At 51.3% G+C, this 27997-nt stretch overlaps 1 protein-coding gene across 2 annotated transcripts; it reads right to left on the bottom strand.

Annotated features, from left to right (window-relative positions):
- Nucleotides 1-121: 121 nt before the first annotated feature.
- ANKLE2 (ankyrin repeat and LEM domain containing 2) lies at nucleotides 122-27438 on the bottom strand. 2 transcript variants are annotated; one of them, XM_086681354.1, is made up of 13 exons: nucleotides 27282-27438; nucleotides 18883-19359; nucleotides 16010-16216; nucleotides 14693-14886; nucleotides 14424-14612; nucleotides 11795-11917; nucleotides 9354-9420; nucleotides 7641-7813; nucleotides 5640-5746; nucleotides 4621-4805; nucleotides 3579-4224; nucleotides 2179-2310; nucleotides 122-1817 (listed from the first exon to the last, which is right to left on the bottom strand). In XM_086681354.1, exons 2-13 carry the CDS (start codon nucleotides 19352-19354, stop codon nucleotides 1613-1615), a joined length of 2700 nt encoding a protein of 899 aa, XP_086537480.1. In that variant the 5' UTR covers nucleotides 19355-19359; nucleotides 27282-27438; the 3' UTR covers nucleotides 122-1612. The 2 variants fall into 2 exon arrangements, with proteins under 2 accessions (XP_086537480.1, XP_086537478.1); XM_086681352.1 differs by lacking the exon at nucleotides 27282-27438 and adding an exon at nucleotides 26235-26468.
- Nucleotides 27439-27997: the final 559 nt, after the last annotated feature.

Below are 27997 nucleotides of genomic sequence, written 5' to 3'. Positions count from 1 at the left end.
AAATCACCTTAAGACACACGATAATGCATTCATTGAGGCCAGGGCCACCTTCTATAAACAAATGAGGAAATAGTCAAAGACGACCTAAAACCTCAGAAAACAAGAACCACAGTCTGCAAAATTAGGACAGAAACACTTTTAATTTCCATCTGGATATTTACAACAACATACAGGACAGTACGGTAAGGTTTTATAGAAAACAGATTGCCACTGTGAATATGCTATCTGTATTCTAATTTCTTTTGAGAACAAAGATGCCTTTTATAAACGCCATTGGCTTTTAGAATAGAATGTATTTTTCTGTTTTATCTAGATTGTCACATCAGTGTTACACACTCTATGTAACAACCTTTAAAATTTTTAAATCTAAATCTAGATTCTAATATTCCTGACCTGTCTCTTATTAACACATGAGAGAAATAAACTTTTTTTAAACACAAGTTCCCAATCAGAGTTTTCATAGGAAAAAAAAAAAAAAAAAAAAACCTCATGCCTACTTAGTATCTCTGTATATTCTCAAAAAAGCAAGTTTCAGGAAAATAAAAAATAATTTACAAAAGGCACTGAATTTAGCAAAAATTGGTAGAGCTTTGCATTTTGGATAACACTGGACATGCTCACAGAGCACCAGCAGCGTGTGAGCAGTCACGTACACCCGAGAAAGGTCGGCCCTCAACATGGGGCCGTGGGTTGGGTGTCAGTCATGGCAGTGGTTCTAAGGTGGCCCCCACGCTCCAGGCAGACCCCCCAAGAGGTCACGGCCAAGGGGAAGCTGAAATAAATGCACTACGGTAACTGACCAGGACTCAGAGATAAACCTCTAGTTTCTGTACTAAAACACAACACTTTTTACACAGGAAATCAGAAGGAAATGAATTCGAAAATATGCAATACATTTGAAAACCAGAGAACAACTTAAAGATCATTTTATTGGTATCACTCTGGCAACTAAACAAAGTAACTGCAAGTGCAGATTTCTTAGGTCTGCTGCTGGCCTGTCCAGTGCTACGGACGGTTCCTAGGACTCCTTCAGACTAGAGGATTTATTCCCGGAGAAAGCCTAGTTCAATGTTTGTAATGACCCAAATTAGAAACATTGCTGCAAGTCTAAGACCTATTTAAGGTTCGTTTACTGCTGGACAGCCACCTTTATCAACTGGCCTAATCCACTGGGATCCACTGGCAAAACAAAGATTTTTCTATCATGAACTAGAAAGTCCAAGACTCCTTCCCAGAAAAGGAAGACGACACAAAATTCATCTGTTCTAAGAACGAAACTGAAGTGAATGAAGCTATTCGAGGGGCCGATCTGGCCGCCCCAACTCTGGCACCCACAACCTGCCGTCCGCCTGGGACGGTGAGTCTGCATCGGTACAAGTGACAATTCTCAGAAAATCTGTATCCGAGTTTGCTTTCATCAAGTTCTCCCAAAACACCAGAGAACGAAATTTTATACAAAAAAAAATATGCATTTTCTAAAATTCTTTTAACTCTCAAAATGAGAATAAATTAATCAGAATATATTCTTTTTGGTAGAATTTTAGCGATAAACACGTTACCCTTCTTTCTTTACAAACACAGAATAAAAGACGCCCAGCAGCTGGCACCAGCCCTACAAGGCCGTGAGCTGGGCCAGGCGCGCCATCCTGCGGAGGCGGCCCCCGCCTGCGGGGCTATAGCGCCCAGGGCTGCCCAGGCCTGGGGAGTGGGGTGTGGGGCCGGGCTTCCCGGGGCTTCTCCCTGGGCTGCAGCTGTGGGGGCCACCAAGATCCGGCTGCCGACACTCCAGCCTCCCTTTCAGCGCGGGGCTCGGCCAACTGAGGAAACCAAGAAAGGTCTGTCAGCATGGATGGTGACGTGGGCCCCGCGCCCCAGCCCTGCGAGGCCTGTGGATTCACAGCACAGAAGCTCTTCCACACGAGTCCCGTGTGGCCCTGAACAAGTCCCCTGGCTGCTTCCATCCTCTGCCCCAACCTTGTTGGCAGCACCCGGTCCCCTTTCTCCCTAACTGCAGACCCCTTGTCTGTGCAGGCAGCCACATGTCAGCGTGGCCGACCCATCTGCCAGTGTCCCAGATAAGCCACTACGTGCACACACCGACTCAGAACCAAACCGTTCTGGAAGGCGGCCACCAACAGCCCCCATGTAAGAGACTGGTGACCCTGCAGGCCCACTGACCTCTGTCTGTCTGAGGGGGAGAAGCATAGGACGGCGCTCTTCCACCTGTGGACAGCCGGGTACCGCTGTGGGTCCACATCCGTACCCTCCAGAGCGGCCAACACGTCCCGATCCAGTTTGGACGGCTCCTCTCTGCCAGGCAGAAAAAAAGGAAAGAAAAAACAAAAATACCCATAGTTAGAAACACAGACTTCCAACACCATGATGTTCTGAACTCGAGGGCTGGGCACAGGAACAGAGCAGCAGGACGGAAGCACGGGCAGCTGGTCCGTTGCTGCCACTGCAGGGCTCGGCTGTCAGAGCTGCGGTGAGGGCTGTGGAGGACAAAAGCCACAGTGGCAGAGAGGACACACCATCCCACTGAAAATGCAATTCTGAGCATTGCCACCTCCGAAGGTCACCAACCAGAAGGATGAGACTCCCCGGGATGCTCTTCCTAAAACGCACCGAGCTCTCAGCGCAGCTTCCCCAGATGTACAGCAAGACGGGAGGCTGAGCTGGAAAGGAAAACGCGTCTCCCGCCAACTTGGAGGGTCACAAAAAGCACCAAGAGCTACAAACTCATCAAAGACATAGGAGCCAGGAGTGCACGTCCAACCAGGTTGCGGGCAGAAAAAAGCTTCAGGAGAATTAGGATGGCGCCACGTGCTCCCACATCCACCCCACAGCCTCCCACGTCCACCCCCACCCCCACCCCCATGACCTCCCATGTGCTCCCACGTCCACCCCTACCCCCATGTGCTCCCACGTGCTCCCACGTCCACCCCCGCAGCCTCCCACATGTTCCCACGTCTACCCTCACGGCCTCCCACCATGTTCCCACCTCCACCCCATGGTCTCCCACATCCACCCCCACCCCCATGACCTCCCACATGCTCCCAGGTCCACCCCTACCCCCACGTGCTCCCACGTCCACCCCCCAGCTTCCCACGGCCTCCCACCATGTTCCCACATCCACCCCCACCCCCATGACCTCCCACATGCTGCCACGTCCACCCCTGCAGCTTCCCACATGCTCCCATGTCTACCGTCATGGCCTCCCACCATGTTCCCACATCCACCCCATGGCCTCCGACGTCCACGCCACCCCCATGACCCCCCATGTGCTCCAACGTCCACCCTCGCAGCCTCCCACGTGCTCCTACGTCTATCCCCACGGCCTCCTACCATGTTCCCATGTCCACTCCCACGACTTCCCACGTGCTCCCAGGTCCACCCCCGCAGCCTCCCACGTGCTCCTACGTCTACCCTCACGGCCTCCCACCATGTTCCCACATCCACCCCACAGCCTCCCACGTCCACCCCCATCCCCATGAACTCCCACGTCTACCCCCACGGCCTCCTGCCATGTTCCCATGTCTACTCCCACAGCCTCCCACACGCACACAACCCACTCATACCCAAAAAGGAAGAGCCTCTGGATGGGTTCCTTCCTAGCTGGGACCCCTGAGGGCTCTGGGGACGGGGAACTGTAGCTCTGCTGTGCCTTGTGCCCAGGAGCGTCAAGACCCAGGCGTATCTTAGCAATTCTGGCTGACATTTCATTTTCTGTCCTCATTTGCTCATTTGTAAGAACATCAGCAGCAGACGGCTCTAACAAGTCCCTCTCCACCGCATCCGTTCTTGATGTCGGACTCCGTCTATCTGCAGTTTTCATATTTTTATTTGGGGTCTTAGAAAAGTTACTTCCTAGATCTTGCAAATTTAGTTTATCAAACTCAACAGTCAGGCCCGGTACCGGTGAGAGAAGGGCTTCCTCCCCACGCGGGGCTTCTGGCCGCCTCCTCCCCAGAGTCTGGCCTCCACTTAGGGGGCTACAAAATCCATTCTTGCTGCTGTGGGCACTGGTCAGGGTGGAGGCTTCTATGAGTTCGGTCTCCTGCTCCAAGGGAAGGATGTCACACTCCAAGTCCCCAAAAGTGCCAAGTGTGGGCCGGGTGTTGTTCCGAGCTGTGTTCTGCCGATTTTTAATCTCCTCCAAGCTCAATTCGTCATCTTCGTCCAGAAAAGCCCTCACGGAGATGGAATTGCTGCACTTCCGACGGCCTGCAAGGGAGAGGAGCAGTTGTGCAGAGGCACGGGCGACGCAGTCTGCGACACGTCAGGCAGCACGGCTGCAAATCCCCAGGACCAGCCAGAAACCAGCCTCTTGCCGAGGCTGCCTCCTCAGCCCCTGACAGATGTGAGCTCCCTGGGAAAAGCCAAACAGAAAGCACAGCCTCCAGGCCCAGCACCCTGCCCTCAAAAGCAGGAAAAGGAGAAGGAAGTCAAGGGCAGGCACATGCGGTCATGACGGTGGCTGGCACCTCCCATGACTCGCCAGGACATAAGGGGCAGGCGGAGCAGCAGGCATCTGCTCGTTCACGTGGACATGCTTCCTGGTCCGCGGCCACTGGACAGGGTCCGCATCCTGAGAACCTACATGTGCCTGCGCGTCCTTACCAGAGACAGAGGCGTCCTGATGGCTGGCTTCGTTTTCTCCCGACTCTTGGGCATCGTTGCGCACTTCCTGGGGAGCGAGATATTCTTCTAGTTTTTGCAGACCCTCCTGGGAAGACAAGTCAACAAAGCAGCCCAGAAAGTCCCAGTACTCGACCCAGGGATACCCCAGCTCATGAGCCAGCTCCCTGCAGGAAGAGATACCATCCATCAGTTAGAAAACCAGTCGGAAAAAACGCTCACAGAACCAACTATACAGAAAAGAGCCACTTTGTGCTAAAGTGCCCAAGTAATGCCTGTACTTCTGGTTATGATTTTTACTTTATCCTAAATTTGGGGCTAAGATAGCAGTTTTTATTTTCTAAAGCAGGCCAGGACTGAGAGCGGTTTCACTCATGAACTGTTACACTGAATGTATTAAAGTCACGGCAAGGAGGCCTTGACCACCCCACTCGCACCACAAACGACTCTGGTTTTGGCTGAGCACATAAATAAACGTTTGGAAGTTCTTTTGAGGTTCAAGTTGTCAACCTGAAACTAGGCACATTATATATGTGTGTGTACATACACACACACACACACATATACATATACATAGGGAGGCGGGGGGGCACATATTTTGAGAAAAGGCTCTGAAACAACTCAGTGTAGCCTTATTTGATGACGCTGTATTCAGCATCTTGATGGTGGGAAAAATGCTTTTCTGGGACTTTTTACTAGTAGTTTCAAGCCACACCTTCTTCTTGTGTTTTATTTCCTCCTTTACTGCCAAGAGGGCACCCTCTGTATGACACGTCACACAAAACACCGTGAACCCAGGCACGCTACCCATCAATCTTGCCGGGAGAGTGGCCGCCACGGCGGGATCACACCTCAGTAAAGAGGCTTTATGTCCCCCCAGTGAACGCTTCCCAGGAATGACATTTTGAAGGCTGTTAACTGGTTTCAACACAGACACATGCAGCAGATGAAAGGACACTGCTACTCAGCTCCGTGTCGCTTCATACTGCGCTGGCAAGTACCTTCCCACTCTCTCTACGCCTCTTTCTGGATCCGTCTTCCTGACACTGTGAAAGAAGCCCGCTTTCTCTCGAGGTGGGGTCTTCCAGAGCCTGCGGAAGTCTTCTGCCTGAGGAGAAACCGGATGGCGCGGTGCTCACCCAAGTCACAGGTGAACGAACAGAACCAGCGAGCACCTCCCAGCGCCCCTCCTCCCTCCCCCTCTGGTCTGGCAGCCTGACGGCCTCAGGGCGGCGCTCACACAGAGGCAAGGTTCCGAGGGGGCGTGGTCCTGCTCCCTTCCAGGGGCCCAGGCTGGGCTGGGAGGGTCAGAGCTTCCCGCGGGGACCCCGAGGCCAACACTGGAGAGCTGCCACCCTCAAGCCACTTTCCCATCACATAAGGGTAAATGCATGTTTATGTTTTCAGGTCACTCTTAACTAGAGTCTTCTTTTACACAAATGAATCTAATCTTAACTAATAACACCTGTTTTTGGAGACACTTCTGTAACTGCACGTAACTATTTAAAATTATTATTATTTTTGGAGCGCCTGGGTGGCGCTCAGTTAAGCATCCAACTCTTGGTTTTGGCTCAGCTCATGATCTCATGGCTCCTGGGTTTGAGCCCCATGTCGGGCTCTGCACTGACAGTGTGGAGCCTGCTTGGGATTGTCTCTCCCTCTCTCTCTATTCCTCCCCTGCTCACGTGCACTTTCTCCCTCAAAAGAAATAGACTTTAAAAAATAAATGAAATGATTTATCTTTACATTTGGTTAAGATGGTAGGTCTCATGTCAAGCGATTTTTGTTTTTTTTTTTCAGATTTGATTTTTAAGTAGGGGCATGTGGGTGGTTCAGTCTGTTAACCTGACTTCAGCTCGGGTCACAATCTCGCATTTCATGGGTTCAAGCCCTGCACTGAGCTTTGTGCTGATAGCTTAGAGTCTGGAGCCTGCTTCGGATTCTGTGTCTCCCTCTCTCTCAAAAATAAACATTAAAAAAAAAAAAAAGATTTTATTTTTAAGTAATCTCCACACTCAACGTTGCCAATGTTGGGCTTGAACTCATAACCCTGAGATCAAGAGTCTCACGCTCCACCCATCAAGCCAGCCAGGTGCCCCTTTATTTAAAAAAAAAAAAAAAGGGGCGCCTGGGTGGCGCAGTCGGTTAAGCGTCCGACTTCAGCCAGGTCACGATCTCGCGGTCCGTGAGTTCGAGCCCCACGTCAGGCTCTGGGCTGATGGCTCAGAGCCTGGAGCCTGTTTCCGATTCTGTGTCTCCCTCTCTCTCTGCCCCTCCCCCGTTCATGCTCTGTCTCTCTCTGTTCCAAAAATAAATAAACGTTGAAAAAAAAATTAAAAAAAAAAATTAAGTTTATTTATTTATTTTGAGAGAGAACAAGCAAGGGAGGAACAGAGAGAGAGGAAGAGAGACAGAATCCCAAGCAGGCTCTGCACTGTCGGCAAGGAGCCCAATGTGGGGCTTGAATTCACAACCCTGAGATCAAGACCTAAGCTGAGATCAAGAAGAGGTGGACGTTTAACCGACCAAGCCAGCCAGGCGCCCCTTTAAAATTATTTTTAACAAGAGGAAAATGACACACAGTGTATGAAATACCTCGGCCCAGAAGGTGAACTGCACAGTTTGCAAATGCAAGTTTCCTAGTGACAATACAAACCCAGGAATATGGGAATAGACAGCCGGGCTAGACCAGCATGTACTGTGAGAAGGGCCACTGACACGGACCGGAGCACCAGGTGATGACAGCATGGAGGGTCAGCCCAAGTAAACTTCACTTCTCTCACATATGGGCTCACCACCGCATCCGCTCTGGCTAGCAAGTGAGGAACAGGGTTAAGACATGTTCTGCTTTCTCCAGCAGATGTTCTCAAGCCTTGTCACCAACTGACTACGATTCCATAAGTCCTGGTCTCAACACCAAACACAAAGCAAGAGCTGGAACACCCGGCACTTCTGGTGGGGATGGCCAGGAGCTGGTTCCAGAAGCTTCCACAGCAGCTCACCTTGGATGGGCTGAGGGGCCCTGCAAAGGCTCGCAGGGTCAGAACAGGGTCTCTGGGGCCGCCTCCACCATGGCTGACGTGAGAGGTCTCGGTCATCTGGTCTGAAGACCACAACTCCCCGATCACCGGAGACGACGTGTCCTCAGCTCTCAGGAGTGGCACGTAGTAATGGCCTGGGAGGAGGAGACACTGGCTAAAGGCATCTGCTTGGGCAGGTCCTCACCTCAATGCCGTGTCAGGCAGTCTGAGAAACACCAGGGTTTTGCAAGCTGTTCAGTGATAAAAAGGCTGCAAAAGCTCTAAAAGGTGCAAAAGCTCTGGAGCCAAAAGACCTGGGGAAGCGGCCAGTTTTTGCCAGACTCACTCAGCCACACATTGGTCCTCTGCCAGGAAAATAAGGGGAAGGAAGGAAGGGCAGCAGCAGACTTCCTCACCCCCAGGTACTAAAAGGACTGGGCCTGTGTGAACAACATTAGCATAATGGGAGTCTGAGAATTGTTAAAAAGAGAAAGTTCGATTTTAACTCTCTTTTTTAATAAATTTTTTTTAAGTTTATTTATTTTTGAGAGAGAAACATGCAAGTGGGGAGGGGCAGAGAGAGAGAGAAAACACAGAATCCGAAGCAGGCTCCAGGCTCTGAGCTGTCAGCACAGAGTCCCATGCGGGGCTCGAACCCACGAACCACAAGATCATGACCTGAGCTGAAGTTGAACACTCAACTGACTAGCCACCCAGGCGCCCCTACTATACAATCTTCTATCATCGAACACACAACTCCGAACAGACATGGCATCATGCGACACTCTCGTGAAATGCGGAAAGAACGATGGTGGACTGTGATGATGTCACCTGGGACGGTGTAGCAGGAAGGGGTCCAGACGCCACGTACAGAAGGATAGCTGTGGCTGTGGTGTGCCAATAAAGCTTTATCTGCAAAGGAGGTGGCAGGCCAGGCAGGCATCTGCTGACCTTTGCTTTAAACGGATCTAACAGAAACTAAGAGAGAAGGAAAGACGGGAAATGGGGCCACCAGACTTCCAGCTGAAAACGAAAAGAAAGGCACCTGTGCCTCCACCTTCAGAACACACTGGAAACAGCCCAGAGGAAGCCACCGGCAACAACCCCTTTCTGAAACCGGCCATCTTCACGCTTCTAAAGCTCTTCACCATAAAAGGCAGGCCCAGAAGGCGGGGAAGAGCCCCCACAGCCCTGATCAGGAAGGGCTGCCCCCATGGCTCACGCAAATTCAAGCATCAGCCTAGAACGCCGAGGGCTGGGCCAGGGCGGGAGCGGGGCTGCCTCTGGGAGCCAGGTGAGGACAGTCCTAGCTGTAGCTACAGGAGCGGCAGGGCCGGGTGCAGCAGGCGGCACAGGAAAGGGCTGATGGGGAGCCACTGACACCCCAGACCCAAGTGCTCCAGGAAGGGCCCCTCCCACTTTCTGCTCTGCCAACTTGTAGGCCGTGCCCAGGTAGCAGGGACCAGAGAGGGTCCTGCTGCACGAGACACGGGCAGGGATGACGGGATGAAGCCACGAGCAATAGTCAAAGGACAGACAACCCGCGTCCCTCGGAAAAGCTCAGGCTTCAAAGGAGGGATGACAGGACAACAAGATGGCATTGAGCTGGGGGTTCAGGAAGCAGAAGACGACCCTCAGGCTGTCACCCTGAGAGAGGATCCACTCCCCACGACGCCAGGCCAGGGTCCCCCTTACCCTTTAAGTACTCTCTGATCCGCTCCTTCAGCTCCACAGACTTATTTTTGCTTCTTTCACAAATGACCTATTTTAAAAAGACACAGTATGTGAACACTTTAAATCTTAATTTGTCACATTTTATCATTAAAATAATTTTATAAAAGCAAGTTTTAAGGTTAACAAAAAAAGGATAGTGTCCTAATGGTAAATATTTCATCAAACTCACAACCAAAAAACCCATGTTGAACAGTACAATTTTCTCCCAAAACGTTCTGTAAAAGCTAAAGGGGTCAGGACAAGAAAAACAAACCCTGGGAGTGAACTGATTTTCTTTCTTCGTGTTACCCTACACTTTCTAGTTTTCCTCAAGGAAAGGCATGTTCAGTTAGGCAAACACAGGCAGAGACACTTGTAATTTTTAGTTCTATGAGCTCCAATGCCTGGGGGCCTGTTTGTTGCTCTTGTTTGGATGGGTTAAAACAGTTCCTATTTAACGAGAATACGGTGTTTTATTCTTGCTATTCTAGGAATCAACTTTCTTCCTTAAAGAATTGCAGGATGTTCCAAGAACATTTTTACTAGAAACAATAAAAAACCACAATAACCTTAAAATAAGGAAGGAACTACAAAATTAACATCTCCTGCCAGCCTGTGAAAAAAACAAACTAAACTCTACTCTGTAAGTAGTGCAACTATTTTTTAAAATGTGTAACTGATTGTGAGGAAAGGCAAATGCCTTTTTTTTTTTTTTTTACTGTTTATTTTTTATTCTTGAGACAGAGCATGAACAGGGGAGGGGCAGAGAGAGAGGGAGACACAGAATCCAAAGCAGGCTCCAGGCTCCGAGCTGTCAGCACAGAGCCCGACGCGGGACTCGAACCCACGAACTGTGAGATCATGACCTGAGCCGAGGTCGGATGCTCAACCAACTGAGCCACCCAGGCGCCCCGAAAGGCAAATGCTTTAAAGAATACCAGTTACTGGAGCGCCTGAGTGGCTCAGTCCATGAAGTGTCCAACTTCGGGTCAGGTCACGATCTCACGGTTCGTGGGTTCCAGTCCCGTGTCGGGCTCTGTGCTGACAGCTCAGAGCCTGGAGCCTGCTTGATATTCTGTGTCTCCCTCTCTCTCTGCCCCTCCCACACTCATGTTCTGTCTCTGTCTCGCTCTTTCTCAAAAATAAACAAGCATCAAAAAAATTTTTTTTAATTTAAAAAGAATAGCAGTTACCAAAGACCATCTTATATTGAATAAATATACATACCTATGCACACAAACAGTTAAGTCATACATGTGAAAAATAATAGTAATTTTCTGAGTTATAGAATGAAAAATTTTCTGTTTACATGTATTCTAGTTTCTATAGAAAATGGGCACTATCTTCGTAACCATAGCAACTACACAGGTGGCATTTGCTACCAGATTAAGATCCTTACAGATTCCATCTCAAGGGCTGGCTGACCCAGGTCAGCTTGCCAACAGCTCTGATGCACAGTACAAATCACGCTTCTTTCAGTTTCCGTCAGGTCCACCTCCCTCCCCACCTCACTTCTGCCCTCTCTAAGGCACATTTTGCTCAACGGCCAATATCAATCCTAACAAGGCTTGTATAGGTCAGGTGAGAATATCTGGGTGGGGCTTAGGACGGCGGCTGGTACATCATGAGCTAAACACGTCAGCTTTCAGTACCATCATCCTCATCACTGCCATCACCAACCTCACCACCATCATCACTGTCATCACCATTACCAGCACCACTAGCACCATCATCCCCGGCCTTATCATCATCACCGCCACCATCTCCCTCGTCATCATCACCACCATCACCACCATCATCATCATCGCTGTCATCCCCATCTCCATTATCACCACCACCACCAGCACCAACATCACCATCATCCCCACCATCACCACCATTTCCCTCGTTATCACCACCTCTCCACTGTCATCCTCACCACCTTCTCATTACCATCAGCAACATCATCATCACCCAAACGACCAACACCATCACCTCCTCTGTTCTCCAGTTCCCTGGTCAACTGAGGTACGCACAGAGGAAACTTGATGAAAGCCAGGAGCTATGCCTGTTACTCAGTAATCATGGTTCTAAGATGTGCCTGTGATGCAAACATGTTCAAACAGTTACTGTGACTTCACAGTGACTCTAACTTTGTGTATTTTCATATCTAGTACTATATAGTAACAGCAATTTAGTAGATACTTACAGACGCATCTGGATGGTTCAGTTAGTTAAGTGTCCAACTCTTGGTTTCGGCTCAGATCATGATCTCACAGTTTGTGAGATGGAACCCCACATCGGGCTCTGGGCAGACAGTGCGGAACCTGCTTGGGATTCCCTCACCCTCTGACCCTCCCCCACTCATGTGCATGTGCACACACATGCAGATGCTCTCTCAAAAACGTAAATAAATAAACTTAAAACCAAAAATAAATACTTACATCTTCAGGAGTTTTATCATATTTATTCCTTGGGTTTTTTACAATCAAAGGGTGTGAAGAAAGCACATTGACCACGTCTGCATTCCCAAACTTACAAGCAAAATGCAATGGTGTGTCATAGCCCTGTGAGAGGTGCAGAGGAAGAATATTTATTTGTTTGTCCCATAAAGTTGCTTTAAGATAAAAATAGGTATTTAGCAGAACAAAAAACGCTCAAAAACAAAAGACCATAGAAAGGCATTGTTTTTATAACTGAGAAATAATTGGCGTGTTGACACTTACCCTCACTTGAAGCCAGAGCTTGAGGCCAGCCCAGCACCCTACTTAACAGGTGCCCAGGCCCAGACAGAGCTGACAAGTGAGCTGGGGCATAACTACCGCTCAGTAAACTGCATCTTTAACAATTCAGGGCCCAGTACAAAGTCCTATGATCAATGCTCAAAAGGTGAGGTACACAGATGGATGCAATACCCAGAATAAAACAAAGTCTGTGAGCCTGGTCTGCCCTCAACCCTCTCTCGCGGCCAACACCACAGTAAATGAGACTCTCTGCTCCTGACCTCAGGACGCTTCCCAACGCTCCCCGGATACTTTCCACTGAGGCCTACAGATCAGCGGGCCTTCGACTAACAGCGTCCCCGAGCCTAAGAGCTGTGGAGCCCGCCTCAACCGGGCACCCTCACTTGCAACGGCCACAGGCTCAAATGCAGCACATCCGAAACAGAACCCACTCCCATCGACCAGGGCCAGGAACTCAATGCCACGGTCCACCTGTGACTACCAAGGATGGCATGTCCCAGCTCACAAGGCCCCCACGTGCCGGCCTCCCCTTAGCCTCTTGCACAGGCTTCCGAGACTCCTCGTGGGTCTTGCCACTTGCACTCACACTCACACCGCCACCTTGTGCATCCCCCAGAGGTGATCCAAGTGATCCCGTGGGAACAAATATCCTCCAGGAGGCACCCACTCCCTGTTCCACACCCTCCAGGACCACCTCACCATCCCACACGACTGCCCACACGAACCCGGAGAGGTCTGGGTGTCTGCCCGTAGCAGTGCTGACCGCACCCTGCCCGCTCGTCCAGGTTGGCAAGCTGCCTCAGCCAAGGGCAGCCACCCTGCTCTATGCGTGTCTGAGGCCACGATGACACAGAAAGAACGAGCAGACTCGTGTTCCAGTATAGCTTCATTTACCAAAACAGGCCGGCCTTTCCTAGATCTGCTCTAGTGCATTCTCTGCATTAGCACTTTCTCAATTCATGCTGTCCTGGGGACACTCCTGCTCTGGGCCCGAGATCCATTCATAGCCTGACCTCCTGTGCCAGGCCTGCAGAGGCGGGGGGACACTGATCGCGGCACAGCAGGGATGAGTGTTTCCACTCAGCACCTAACAGCCCGCGTCCTTCTGGCCACCCCTCTCCCTGGCCCCACAGAACATCCGTCTCTAACCTGTTCCGAGCTCTGCAAACGTGACTCCCGCCTCTGCCTGCATTCCTGCCGGGAACCGCTTCTCCTGCCCAGACAGCAGGCTCTGGGTGCTTCTCACCGACACTGGGCTCTGCCAAGCCAGGTACTTGTGTCTGATACTTTGACACTTGGACACTAATACTCTTAGTGAGTTCTGCTCAAAGATAGCCTATAACATCTAATTTCAAGAATTTATTAAGCGTTCCTTGTGGATGTACATATGCATATTTTCTGTAAATACTGTATTTTCTGTAGGGCACACGCTTCTCTGTTTTACCTTTCAAGTCACACTTCCTGATTACAATAACCAAGTCAGGAATCCTTCCTTATTGAGTCTAAAGCACAGAACTCTGTGCTCCTTCTGTCTTCTTTTACAATTAGTAATGCTTCCATATGTATAATCATCGCTTTCTCCCATACCTCCTTCTAGAATTGTGCCAGATTGGCCAAATGTGTCTTCACTCCCTCTTTTCTCTCTTGTTAATTTAAAGGTTACCCTTGCTCTGCGACCGTGGAGTTTGATGTGTCCCATTCAGTATGTGTCACGAAACACTGAGTCATGACACCTTCAGCACGCTTCTGTCATTCCCTTTCCTGCCAACCACAACTTTCCCAACTCCCGGGCTTGCTCAGGGTTCACAAGTCTTGGCTCTAAGCTATCACTGGGTTCTGCCTTACAAAACTATGTAAAATTCTTCTGTTTTAACAATTCTTACATAAGCCTTATGCATCATTAAAAACCAAACCTTTGAGATTTTTACCTCCACAGGAAAGATTCCTCATATTAAGTGGGGGAAAAAAAAAAACACACAGAACCCTCGAATAAAAGGCACCACAACCTCTTACTTTCTTTTCTCTCTAGGTTTTGGCGTTGGCTCAGCCTCTCATCAAAGCCCAGCTCAGGTCTCCCCGGACAAAGGCCAGGAGGGACGTGTTCCTGCAGCAACTCTGGCCACAGGTGAGACCCATGTACACCCCGCCTGGGGCGGCAGATCTCCTATGTGTGAACAGATCCCGTCCCCGCCCCTAATTCGAAGGCGGCCGAGCGCAATGAATGCGCGTCTCCTGTCCCACCCTCCACGTGCATGGCGATGTGGGGAAATGCACACGGGGACACCAAGCTTGCTGCCAGGCTGACATGACTTCTCCTAGGAGCACTCACCACTTTGTCAGGCGTGTTTAGGTATAGGTCGACGATGTAATAGATGCGCTGCTGCAGCATGTTCTGGTCATCATCCGGGTACATGAGTCGCATAAACTCGGGGTTTTCCAGAGTCTCTAGGGTCAGCTGGCAGATAGAAGCCTGATTCTCTTTGGCAGCAACATGCATAACATTGTACCGACATCCTTCCTGAAAGAAGACTGTAGATGTGAGCTTCATTTTTGCCAAGCACAGTCTTCCGAGGCTAACGGTGCTAGAAGCAGGCTTACCTGCACAATGGTGGGATTGTCCCCCGAACCAATCAGATACCGGGGGTTACTCCAGATGAGATCGGAAAAGGTGTCGTCTTCTCCCTTCTCCACAGCCTTTCGAAGTTTGGCAGTGAGATCTTGAGTACGGGGGGTTTTGTAACTGTTGGCTCGCTCTTTGTTTACAGTTTCAGACTCAGGTGGGTACAAACCATCTGTCATCAAGAGAAAGGATTTAAGAATGTTTAACTTCACCAACATTTTCTCATCACCCACTGTGTGCTACGCTGAGGCCGCAGAAATCGCCCCCACACAAGCTCATCACCACCTAGTTGGGAGTGCGCTAGCCAACAGCGGGGCACAAACGTGCCACCACAGCAGGAGTCCAAGTGCAAAAGGGCCTGAGTGGCCTGCAGCTAGAAAAGGCTGCGAGGAGGGTGAGGGCACACCACCGCACGCACACAGGAACCTCCACGTGCATGGAGCACGCCCACGAAGGCAGAGTGAGCCAAGACTATTTGTCGTTTTAATTACAACACCCGAGAATGTCTGAAAACAATCTGAGTATTTTCACCGACTGCAAAGAGGGAAACCTCTAAGTATTAGAAATCACTGTGGCTTCGTCTACGAAGCACCTGTGTGAGCAGAGGAAGGAAGCAGAGGAAAACAGGCTGGCGGAGCTTTCGACTGAAGGCTCTATGTCCATAAGGAGAGGGTGCCTTCCCCAGGAGCCCCAGCCAGCCTAGGAAGCAGGACAGCTGCGGGCTCCAGGAGGGGGCAAGGCGGAGCGTGGGCCATGGTCAGAGGCTGCTGGGGTTCTGCACAAGGCCTACCGAAAAGGCCTCTCACGAGACCCCTGTTCAGAGCTGGAGCAGGTGTGGTGGGATTCCAGGCTGCAGGGCTCCCCCCGCAGGCCAGCTCCGTCCGCAGGACTATGTGTGCCAAAGCAGGCACCACTGTCCTAGAAGTAGGTGTGGCTGCAGGCGGGAAGGAGACAGGTCTCAGCATCTAAAAAAGCCCCAGGATCCCATGGCAGCAGTCAGAGAGGGAGACAGAGGCAGCAGAAGGGAAGGGCCAACAGTGGCCTTGTCAGGTTCAGGGCCCACTCAGTGCCCCGCTGCTTCTACCCTCAGGGTCCCTAGTCCTTCCCAGACCAGGTGACCGACCCACTCTCCTTCGGCTACTCCGTGGCCTAGGCCTCAGCTCTCTACTTCCTGGCAAACTGGACTTCTCTCAAAGGAGGAGAAAACCGGTCACAACACATCAGGAAAGAGGGCCCAGAAACCACCAGGGGTAACCCTGACAGCAGTACCAGAAGTGGACTGCTATATAACTCACCTTTCAGCCCACCACTGCTCATGAGTGGTGCTGTTTTCACAGGAGAAAGTGCTGAAGAGGCTTTGCTGGGAGAAGGGAAATAATCACAAAGTCCTCTAGCAAATTTCTCAGCATCTTCTCTACTTGAAAAAGCTTTAAATCGAGATCCTTTGATCATTCTGACAGCTTGCAGTGCTTCCTTTTTATCTTCATAAACATGAATCCTTTCTGTGTAGGAAAAGTAACAGGGAAATCACAGAGAAGTAACTGGCTCACACCCGAAGGCCCTGAGTTTCATAATAACCATTACCAGCTGTCTGATTTCTTTCACATTAGTATTTCAGATTTGTTTCTTAAAGGTTTTATTTTTAAGTCATCTCTACACCTAATGTGGGGCCTGAACTCACGACCCCAAGATCAAGAGTCGCACGCTCCTTCAAGTGAGCCAGCCAGGTGCCCCAGTATTTCAGGTTTTTAATCTTAAAGCCATTTTAAAAAAGTGTTGACTTCTTTTTGAGAGACACAGAGATGCATACGTGCACAGGTGAGGGGCAGAGAGAGAGACAGAGGATCTGAAGGGGGCCCTGTGCTGACAGCTGTCAGCACAGAGCCCGATGTGGGGCTTGAGCTCACAAACCGTGAAATCATGACCTGAGCCAAGTCATTCTTGAGAAAAAGGGCCTTAGCTAGTCAAAACAACACAGTTAATAAGACTGATCATATGCATGGACGTGAATGTAAATAATGTGTAGGCTATACACATGTGTAACTTTACTGTATCTAAGGATACGATTTCATACTGAAAAATAAAACTCCTGGATTAATGTTATAAATAAAAATAACAAAAAAAGCAAGTTAAAAATTATGACTATTGCAAGAGAATTTTAAACATAATTTTGGGTGGGGAATGCCTTTCTAAGTGTACCAAGAAACCCAGAATACATAAAGGAAAAGTTCCTATTACATAAGAATATTAAAGTTCTGTAGGCGAACTATCACAATCAAGCTTGCTTGAAACTCTCAAAAATACATTAAATACAAATGGGAAGAAAAAAAATTTTTTTAATGGGGAGAAAAAAATTTTAACCAATATAAGAGAAGAATCGTAATGTCTATTGCCCAGTAAAAACGGTCAGTAGATATGACCAACAGATTCATACAATAATAAATTAAAACCATATAAAAAGTAACTGACCTACAAGACAGAGGTTTCCCTTATTCAAAACATAAAAAGGAAAGTTCAATAACCTGGAGTTTGGCTGACAGAATGGAAACAAGACTTCCCTTTTTACAGATATAAAACCTTGCGTTCAATACTGTAGACAGACTGGAAAAGTTACTCTCTCAAACACAGTGAGTACTAACAGCTTCTGGAGGGCAGTGGCTTTCAAAGGAAAATGCACACCTTTTGGGGTGTCTGGGTGGCTCAGTTAGTTGGTCGAGCATCAGACTCTTGACTCTGGCTCAGGTCATGATCTCATGGTTCCTAGGTGGCTCAGTCAGTCAAGCGTCTGACTTTGGCTCAGGTCATGAACTCAAGGTTCGTGAGTTGGCCCACAGTGGCCTGTCGGCCGTCAGCAGAGCCCACTTCAGATCCTCTGTCCCCCCCTCTCTCTGCCCCTCCCCTGCTCGCGCGTGCTCTCTCAAAATAAACATTCAGTTCTACTCATGGTACATAATGTGTCTAATCTCCTATTTTGGGGTGCCACCCCAAATGATATCACAATAGTGATAGTCTGGATTTCTGACATTCTAATCAATATCAGGCTTTCATTAATTCTTTCCAATGCTACCTACTCTAGTCTTGTTTAAAATTGCAATTCTTGGGGCGCCTGGGTGGCGCAGTCGGTTAAGCGTCCGACTTCAGCCAGGTCACGATCTCGCGGTCCGTGAGTTCGAGCCCCGCGTCAGGCTCTGGGCTGATGCTCAGAGCCTGGAGCCTGTTTCCGATTCTGTGTCTCCCTCTCTCTCTGCCCCTCCCCCATTCATGCTCTGTCTCTCTCTGTCCCAAAAATAAATAAACGTTGGAAAAAAAAAAAAAAAAAAAAAAAAAACCATTAAAATTGCAATTCTTGGGCGCCTGGGTGGCTCAGTCGGTTCAGCGTCCGACTTCGGCTCAGGTCACGATCTCGCAGTCCGTGAGTTCGAGCCCCGTGTCAGGCTCTGTGCTGACAGCTCAGAGCATGGAGCCTGTTTCAGATTCTGTGTCTCCCTCTCTCTCTGACCCTCCCTTGTTCATGCTCTGTCTCTGTCAAAAATAAATAAACGTTAGGGGCACCTGGGTGGCGCAGTCGGTTAAGCGTCCGACTTCAGCCAGGTCACGATCTCGCTGTCCGTGAGTTTGAGCCCCGCATCAGGCTCTGGGCTGATGGCTCGGAGCCTGGAGCCTGTTTCCGATTCTGTGTCTCCCTCTCTCTCTGCCCCTCCCCCGTTCATGCTCTGTCTCTCTCTGTCCCAAAAATAAATAAAAAACGTTGAAAAAATAAATAAATAAACGTTAAAAAAAAAAATTTAAAAAAATAAAATAAAATAAAATTGCAATTCTTTGATGTTGAAAATTACTTATAGCTGCATTAGCCATTTACATTAACATAAAAGGGGTTCAGCTTATATTGAATAAAAAAAAAGGAGGAAGATTAATCAAGAAATGGTAGCCAGCCAAAAACTACTTGCAAGTGAAGCATGTCTCACAGAATCCAATTTTCTTTATAAAAATTCACATGTAGATTTACAAATAATTCAGCAGAATTCTATATAAAAATGCTGACGATGGTTCATTTGGGGCAATGCAATTATGGGGCCTAATTCTTCTCTGTAGTTTGTGATTTTCAAGATCACCTTCCCCTGCTGTCCATCCACCCCATGTGAGAAACACCAGGTGCCTGTCACATTACCATTTCTTGCAGGGATGTCCTCGTACGCCGGGCATACCCCATAGTACAGAGGCGGCCCTGCAGAGGCCGTCACCATGGCTTTGTGACCGTTGACCCCAGTGGCAGCACCGAAGGACAGAGAGCAGGTCTTAGACATTACGACATCTTCCTCTGGAGGATTCAGGCCCACGCTGTAACCAAAATCTCTGTCCTCAGAAGACAAGCCAACCTGCTCAGGTTGGCTCCCTACAGCCAACTTCCAATTTCTCTGTGCGTCCTGGCTTATGGTTGTGGCTCCTGACATGTCGTGGCCAGGAGGCTGTGAAGGCAGTGTTCTTCCATGCTCCAGTAGAGCCTGAGCCAATTTTTTCTCAAAAATGAACCTTGTGGTTGATGTAATGGGTCCACATTTCAATCCAGCTTTCACAATTTCTTCTCTAAGGTCATCTGGATTCAGGAGTTTCAATCGAGCCAAGATAGCGTCCATTGTCATCTCACCTAGGCCAAGACAAGAATTAATCTGATGGTGAGAAGTACATTGTTTTCTTACGAGCAACAAAACAAAAAACACAAGTGGCAAAAATGCTGGCTTCAGTTTCATTTCAAGCCAGTGTTTGTCTATATTTTTGGTAGTCTATGAGCCTCCTATGAGAGCTTTCTGAAACTGTTTCCCAATCGATCATAATCTAACCAAATTTAGATAAGCAATTTCTGGTTTATTTGGATAAGAATCTTAGAACCTGATACTATTACGTGACACAATCACACTAACTTTCTAAGTAGGTACTCACACTGGGGGAACAGACACATCATTTGGTGCTACTTAGAGTGTAATCTAGAACAAACCCAAGGAGGGCATGTGAACAATATCCGTCAAAAATACAACTCTAGAGATGCATCCTATACTAACATGTGCACTTCATTCCATAAGTAAAGGAAATTATACAAAGATTTAACCAGAGGAGCCACAGAGATGGCTCTGGCAGTCACTTTGCTAATATTAAGTAGTTAGCGTTTAAGGTTTTGGGGGGGTGCTTTCCATGTGCCTGGCTCTGGTGTAAGCGCACTACACAAAGTATTTAACCAGCATGATTTCTCTGTGTAGCAGGTCTCACCACTGTTCACCCCACTTTACAGATGAAGAACCTGGATCACAGAGACACTCAGTCACTTGTTCGAGTGACACAGCCACTCCGCGAGTGCATCTGAATTGGAGCAGGAGCTCTAATCCACACCTTCAGAGAAAGAGCAGGTCGCAGGTTTAAGTGTGGTCAGCAAGAATCGGGGAGAAGGAAGAAATATTGGGGTACAGACTAGCGTTGTAATGGGGCTGGAAACAAGCACTTAGGTGAGAAAAACTGGAGGTGTGAAGGACGGATGGATCAGAGGCCATGGGGAGGGGTGTGTGGGCCTGCAGGCAGCCTAGGATGACACTCAGATCTCTGGTCCGGGTGCCTATGAGTGACCTGACCCAAGGCAGAGAATACTAGAACTAGAAGAGGTGGAGACTTACGCACTGAGCATCAAAAACATCTTAATGCCTACCGATCAGGTGTTTCGATTTAGAAGAAGTTCAGAATGGGAAAAATTGGTTGTGGGAGTCACAAGCACACACATGCTGGCTCTAATGCCAATAATAAACCAGGAATAACAAGGAACAAACACAAAGACAGTGAGCCTAAAGTGGAACCTGACAGTAAAATGAGAGAAACCCCTAGAGGAGATGAAGAGAAATGCACACACTGATACAAAATGAAAGCAAGGACTAGAGGGTTTACAAATGAAGTGATGGGACATCCAGGATTGACTTGAAAACACTCTAGCAGGGGGACCCGTGGGGGGGGGGGGGCACAGTCGGCTAAGCATCCAATCTTGACCTTGGCTCAGGTCATGATCTCACAGTTTGTAAGTTCAGGCCCTGCATCAAGCTCTGATGGTGTGGAGCCTGCTTGGGATTCTGTCTCACCCTCTCTCTGCCCCTTTCCTGCTTGTGCACCTGCTCTCTCTCTCTCTCTCTCTCAGAATAAATCAATAAAAAATACATAAAAATTAAAAAATATTCTAGCAGGAGAGCAAAGGAGGGAGGCAGTGAGAGATAAAAAAGATTCACAAAATATTAATACCCATTGTAGCTGGATGATAGCTATAAGCAAAGAGTTCTTATATTACCCCATCTTTTCTGTGAATTTCTTTTTTAAAAAACTTTTAATGCCAGGGCACCTGGGTGGCTCAGCTGGTTGAGCATCTGACTTCAGCTCAGGTCATGACCTCACAACTCGTGGGTTCAAGCCCCGTGTCGGACTTTGTGCTGACAGCTTGGAGCGTGCTTTGGATGCTCTCTCAAAAATAAATAAACATTAAATTGTTTTTGTTTTTTTTTTTTAACTTTTAATACCATCTCTCCCCACCCAACTCCAAGATTTCAACACTGGCTATTACTTATTGGCAAAGGGGATACTGGCCTTTTAAACAATGAGTGTACCGCACAGACCCCAAATCTGCCACAGAACTTCAAGGGGAGGGCCTACTGACCACTCCACCTGGGGGGGTACCCAGGTGATTCCCTACAAACCTCGATATAAGAGCAACAGAGGTGGCTCAGTGATGGGAAACTGATGTGAACGTCACAAAGTAGGTCAAAGTCACATGCAAGGGGTTGGGATAACTGGGGCAGATGCTCCGAATAAACAGGCCACACCCATTCCTAGAAAAGTCCAGTCTTCATGCCATTCCTGTGTCTCTGCTCTAAAGCCACCCTTCTGATCTGGGCTAGTTTGTCCTTGCAACCAAGCAAGCCCTAAACAGAACAATTCCATCACATCACGGCACTAACTGTGTGACCTTGGACAAGTTATGTAAACTCTAAGCCTCAGTTTCCTCATCTATAAAATAGATATAATGACAGTTCTACCCCTCAGGCTACAGTAAGAGTGAGGTAAAAAATACATGTAAAGTCCGTGCTGCTAGGTTTGACACTGACAAATTATTCACAACTATCAGTTTTAGTTATTAGGTTACACAGGCTTATTATTTTGTAGCACATGTAATATGTTAGAAAGTCAATCTGAATAAAAACCACTGCTTTAATACACTGTTTAATACACACTGTAATACAGTATATGAATACCTGCTCACCTGTACCAAATAAAGAATAAAGCAGAAACTCCCAGTAGGAGTGGAGTATGGAAACTGGACAGGAAGAATGGACAGAGGGCCAGCACAGGGGAGAGAAACATCTCTGAACATCGCTCTTATGTTCTGACTTTTGGAAACACGTTTTTGGGGGGTGCCTGGGGAGGCTCAGTAGGTTGAGTGTCCGACTTGGGCTCAGGTCATGATCTCACAGTTCATGAGTTTGAGCCCCGTGTCGGGCTCTGTGCTGATGCCTGGAGCCTGCTTTGGATTCTGTGTCTCCCTCTGTCTCTGCCCCTCCCCTGCTTGTGCTCTGTCTCTCTTTCAAAAATGAATGTTAAAAAAAAAAAAAAAAGAAAAAGAATAAAAGAAACACATTTGTGAGTCACATACCAAAAAATAAGTAAATAAACAAAAAGATGGAGAAAGACCTTCCAAGTGGACAACAGAAGCACAAGGAGTGGTGGTGAACGAACCCAGTGACTGTACATTCTACAGGTCCACGATCCTGAAGCTACTTTACACCAGCCTGAGGGGTCAGCAAGCACCTGGATACACCATGGCTAAGGAGAGTCCAGTTCCTCACTGACAGAAGGGAGTTACAAGCAAGGAGGCTAGAAATGGGGTCAGCAAACATCCATAAAGGGCCACAGACTAAGGGTGAGACTTGTGAGCGAGAAGGTCTCTCGAACACTCAAGAACAGCTACAGATCCAGCAAGACTGAAAAAGCAGGTGGGGGCTGGATTTGGCTGGCAAGACGCGGTTTGCCGACCCTCAGGCTGGAATCCAAAGTATCGGCCAAACCCTGACTGACAGAGAGACAAAGATGACGGTACAGGAAACCCAGTCAGGTCTGCGAGCTGAATGAACACTCCCAGGCTGTCCTACTCCTAGTGATTATGTAAGCTACTAACATCAGGGAATCTAAACGAATGGCATAGATTTAACTTTTTATTTTGAAAAAAACTATAAACACAAATAATAGTATGGGAAGTTCCTGGGGACCCATCGCTGGTGACAGTGCCGCACCCAAATCAGGGAAGTGACACCGGCTAAGCCTCACCAGTGTCGGCACGACTCTGCTCTTCTTTGTACGTGCTTCCACCACCACCCATCACGTGGATAAAGTCATGATCACAGAACTGTCCCCCCCAACCTCCTCCACTGTCCCCAGACCCTGGCAACCACTAATTTGTTCTCTTCCACCGTAATCTTTCAAGAACATTCTGATAAATGGAATCACACCCTCTAAACCTCCTTGGCTTTTTTCAATTAGCACGATACTCCTGAGACACACCACCACCTCCTTCCTTCTCACTGCTGAGCAACATTCCGTGGTGTGAACATGCCAGTCTTATTACCCTTTTGTCCCTCGAGAAACATTTGGGCTTTTTCCAGTTCTTGGAAACTACAAGTAGTTATAAGCATTCACATACGGGTTTTTGTGTAAAAATGTTTTCATGTCTCTAGGATAAATGCCCAAAAATACAGCGCACAGTTACGTTTTTGAGAAACTGCCAAAATGATTTCAGAGTGGCTGCCCCTGTAACATTTCCACCAGCAGTAAATGAGAGACCCAGTTTCTCAGCATTTCCACCAGCAGCTTGTGGTACTGGCTCCTTTCATTTTAGTCATTTTAACAGGTGCAGTATCTCGTTGGAGGTTTAATCTGTATTTCACCACTGGCTAGCGACATTGAGCACCTTTTTGCACATACATTTGCTTCATACTAGTTTTGTAATTTTTTATAAGCCTAAAAAATGACTTCAGTGACACCTGGGTGGCTCAGTCGGTTGAGCGTCCAACTGTTGATTTTGGCTCAGGTCATGATCTAACGGGTTGCTGGGATCCAGCCCCGTGTCGGGCTCTGCATGGACAGTATGGAGCCTGCTTGGGATTCTCTCTCCCCCTCTCTCTGCCCTTCCCCTGCTCGTGAGAGAATACAAGTACCTCTCTCTCTCAAAAACAAATAAATAATCTTAAAAAAAAAGGGGGGGGGGCGCTCCCAACCCTGACCTTGTGGCCCCACACATCATTTAGCTTCAGCACGCAGGCGGTGTGCAGTCTCAGCGTTGTGTGGCTACTTGGCAGAGGGCTGGCGGTGTGACCGGACAAATCAGCGTGCTATTTTCTCAACACACCGGCTAAAACTCTCTCCAGGAGGCGAGGAAAGGGAAGCAACCCAAGGACGGAGGGGAAGCGGACCGGGTGTCAGCAGGCCTACAATCCCAGCTGGCCCCAGCCTCCCAGCCGCGTGCTCTCAACCACCGGCGGGCCTTCCTGGGGCCTGTCTGCTCAGCTGCAGACCAGAAGGAAGCCATCCGTACGGACCCTGACGGTTAGCCCCAAGATCCCGAGACGCAGTCATTAACTTTACTTTCTGCTAATTAAACGCCATCCTCCTATCAGAGTACTTAAGGAACGACCGCTGATTCTCCAAAAAGAAACCCGACTTTCTGGCGAGAGGGTGAACTCAGTATGAAAAAGCTGGGTCCCTAACGCCTGCAGGCGCACACGGTCTGGGAAGCCCACCACTGTGGCACGGCAGAGCGAGGCCGCGAGGGAGAGGAACACAGACCGCAGGGCCTGGAGAAGAACTCGGCCAAACGAAGGAGCCAAGCGGATGAAGACTGCCCGGAGACAGGGGCGCCACTCCCGCGGCTCCCCGCTTCCCTATTGTGTGCGCATGAAGCCTCGGGGACTTACTCCAGGCCTTCGCCCAAAACACCAGACCCGGGCCCGCCAGGGGAGGGGGCAGAGCCCTGCCCCAGGACAGAGTTGAGGCCCTGGGAGGGGTGGGGACCCAGGCCTGGGGAATGAAAAGGACCCGGGCCGGGCGGAGGGAGAGGACCCAGGCCTGGGAGTGGAGGGGACCCAGGCCGGGCGAGGGGAGGGGACACAGGCCACCAAGCTGAGGGGACCCGGGCCGGGCGAGGGGAGGGGACACAGGCCACCAAGCTGAGGGGACCCGGGCCGGGCGAGGGGACACAGGCCACCAAGCTGAGGGGACACAGGCCGGGTGAGGGGACACAGGCCACCAAGCTGAGGGGACCCGGGCCGGGCGAGGGAGGGGACACAGGCCACCAAGCTGAGGGGACCCGGGCCGGGCGAGGGAGGGGACACAGGCCACCAAGCTGAGGGGACCCGGGCCGGGCGAGGGGAGGGGACACAGGCCACCAAGCTGAGGGGACCCGGGCCGGGCGAGGGGAGGGGACACAGGCCACCAAGCTGAGGGGACACAGGCCGGGCGAGGGGAGGGGACCCAGGCCTGAGGAGTAAAGGGGACCCAAGCTGGGCAAGGGGAGGGGGCACACGCCACCAAGCTAAGGGGACACAGGGCAGGCAAGGGGACACAGGCCACCAAGCTGAGGGGACCCGGGCCGGGCAAGGGGAGGGGACCCAGGCCTGAGGAGTGAAGGGGACCCAAGCCTGGCAAGGGGAGGGGACAAAGGCCACCAAGCTAAGAGGACACAAGGCAGGCGAGGGGCCACCAAGCTGAGGGCACCCAGGCCACCAAGCTGAGGGGACCCAGGCTGGGCGAGGGGAGGGGACACAGGCCACCAATCTGAGGGAACCTGGGTCGGGAGAAGAGAGGGAACCCAGGCCTAGGGAATGAAAGGGACCCAGGCCAGGCAAGAGGAGGGGACCCAGGCCTGAGGAGTGAAAGGGACCCAAGCCAGGCAAGGGGAGGAGACACAGGCCACCAAGCTGAGGGGACACAGGCCGGGTGAGGGGACCCAGGCCACCAAGCTGAGGGAACCCAGGCCGGGCGAGGGGACCCAGGCCACCAAGCTGAGGGGACCCGGGCCGGGCGAGGGGAGGAGGCCCAATCCACCAAGCTGAGGGGACCCAGGCCAGGGGAAGGGGGGACCCAGGCCTGAGGAGAGAAGGGGACTCAGGCTGGGCGAGGGGAGGGGACCCAGGCAACCAAGCTGAGGGGACACAGGCCGGGCGAGGAGAGGAGGCCCAGGCCACCAAGCTGAGGGGACACAGGCCACCAAGCTGAGGGGACCCAGGCCAGGGGAGGGGTGGGGGGACCCAGGCCTGAGAAGAGAAGGGGACTCAGGCTGGGCGAGAGGAGGGGACACAGGCCTGAAGAGTGAAAGGGACCCAGGCCACCAAGCTGAGGGGACCCGGGCCGGGCGAGGGGAGGGGACACAGGCCTGAGGAGTGAAAGGGACCCAGGCCAGCGAGCGGGGCGCGGGGAGGGGGGGGGGGGGGGCTCAGGCCCAGGCCTCACCTGGGTCTAGGGCCGAGTTCGCGGCCGCGCCGGGCGGCGGGGCTGGAGGCCCGCTCCGGCCCAGGCCCTGCGGCCGCTTATCCAGCCGCCGCACCAGCCAGCGCACCGCGATGAGCAGCACGGACGCCCCCAGCAGCTCCCAGACCAGCGCCGCCCACTCGGCCGCCGCCAGCCGCGTCCACAGCATCGCCGCCGCCCGGCCGCCGCCGCCGCCGCCGCCCGGTCGCCGCCGCCGCCGCCGCCGAGGAGGCCGCCCGCCTCAGGACCCCGCGACCCGAGCTGCCCGCGCCACTGCCTGACGGCGCCGCACCCAGGGGTGGTCGGTGCGGAGGCGGGACTGCACGCGGGGGCCGGGGCGCTCGCCCGCCGCGCCCCGTAGCCCGGCAAAGGAGCGAGGCCGCGGCCCCCGCGTGAAATCCCGGCTCCGCACCGACCACCCCTGGGTGCGGCGCCGTCAGGCAGTAGCGTAGGCAGCTCGGGTCGCGGGGTCCTGAGGCGAACGGCGTCCTCGGCGGCGGCGCTCGGCGAAAGGGGGAATCCCGGGGCCGGCTGGGGAGAGGGGAGGGCGGGGGCTCGCGGGACGGGCGGGGGGGCGGGGCAGGGGGCCGAGGGGGGCCCGGAAGGCGGGCGGGCGGAGGTCCGGAGCTGGAGGGGGCGGTGGGATCTGAACGCCGGGGGCCGGGGGCCGGGGGCCGGGGGCCGGGGGCGGCCGGGCGGGTCCTGGAGACCCCGGGGGCGGCCTGAGGTCCTGCGCGCGAGCCAGGGCGGGGGCGAGCCGGGGCCTGGGCGTTGGCCGGCGGTGCCGCCGCGAGCGCGCTAGCTCCGCGCGGCCCCAGTGGGAACGGGGCTGCTCGCGGGATCGGAGCGACCCAGCTTCTCCAGGCCGGAGTCGGCATTTTGTTCTCCCGGACCCGCTTTGAAACGGCATTTGTGACCGCCTGGGCTTTTAGAGAACCACGTTCTCCGCGCCAGACAAAGCAGGCGACCGGGCAGCTGCCGCGTGTCCGCGGGAGAACTGCTTCCTGCCGCCCGTGAAGCTGGCCTTACCTGGCCGGCCGGCGTTGTATTCCCGTGGCCTGAGTGAATCTGTTTCCTCCCGGCCCTAGTCCTGGGGCGCGGAGGGCTTCCCCGAGGAGCAGGTGCCCGCCGCTGTAGTCTAGTCAGGCTCCAGGCTGCGTGCTCCCATTCCTTCCACGTTGGCGCAGAGGGGCTTGGAGCCGAGCAGGGGTGGCTGCGGGGGGAGGGGTTGACTCTAAAGTGGCGGGGGTGGGGGAAGGGCCGTAGGGGCTGATGGAAGCGTTATGCTTGTCAAGCTTGTCAGAACTCTCCGACGTGTACGATGAAAAGGGTGACTCTTCTGTAACATTTAGAAGTTTATTTTTTGAGAGGGAGAGTGCACGCAAGCAGGGGAGGGGCAGAGAGACAGCGAGAGAGAATCTCAAGCCGGCTCCGAGCTACCAGCAAAGGCCAACGTGGGGCTCCCGCCGAAATCAAGAGTTGGATGCTTAAGGACTGAGCCACCCATTCGCCCTTGTAACTCAGACTTTTTTTTTTTTTTTTAATGGAAAAACCCTGAAGAAATACAATTGACATCTTTGGTAAAAGCAAATTTAAGTGGATTGGGCACCAAAGAGTCAGTAAATTTGAGGGTGAGTGAACTGCAGATGAAACCCCAGCGAGATACTGCTTTACACCCACCGGAACGGTTGATTTTGGTGGGACTGGCGTAATTCTGGCATTCTCCTACACTGCTGGCACGAGTA

This window comes from Puma concolor, chromosome D3 (genome assembly GCF_028749965.1).
Source record: "Puma concolor isolate L17-30 chromosome D3, mPumCon1.1.hap2, whole genome shotgun sequence".
NCBI lineage: Eukaryota > Metazoa > Chordata > Mammalia > Carnivora > Felidae > Puma > Puma concolor.
This window is presented reverse-complemented; position numbering and strand designations above follow the sequence as displayed.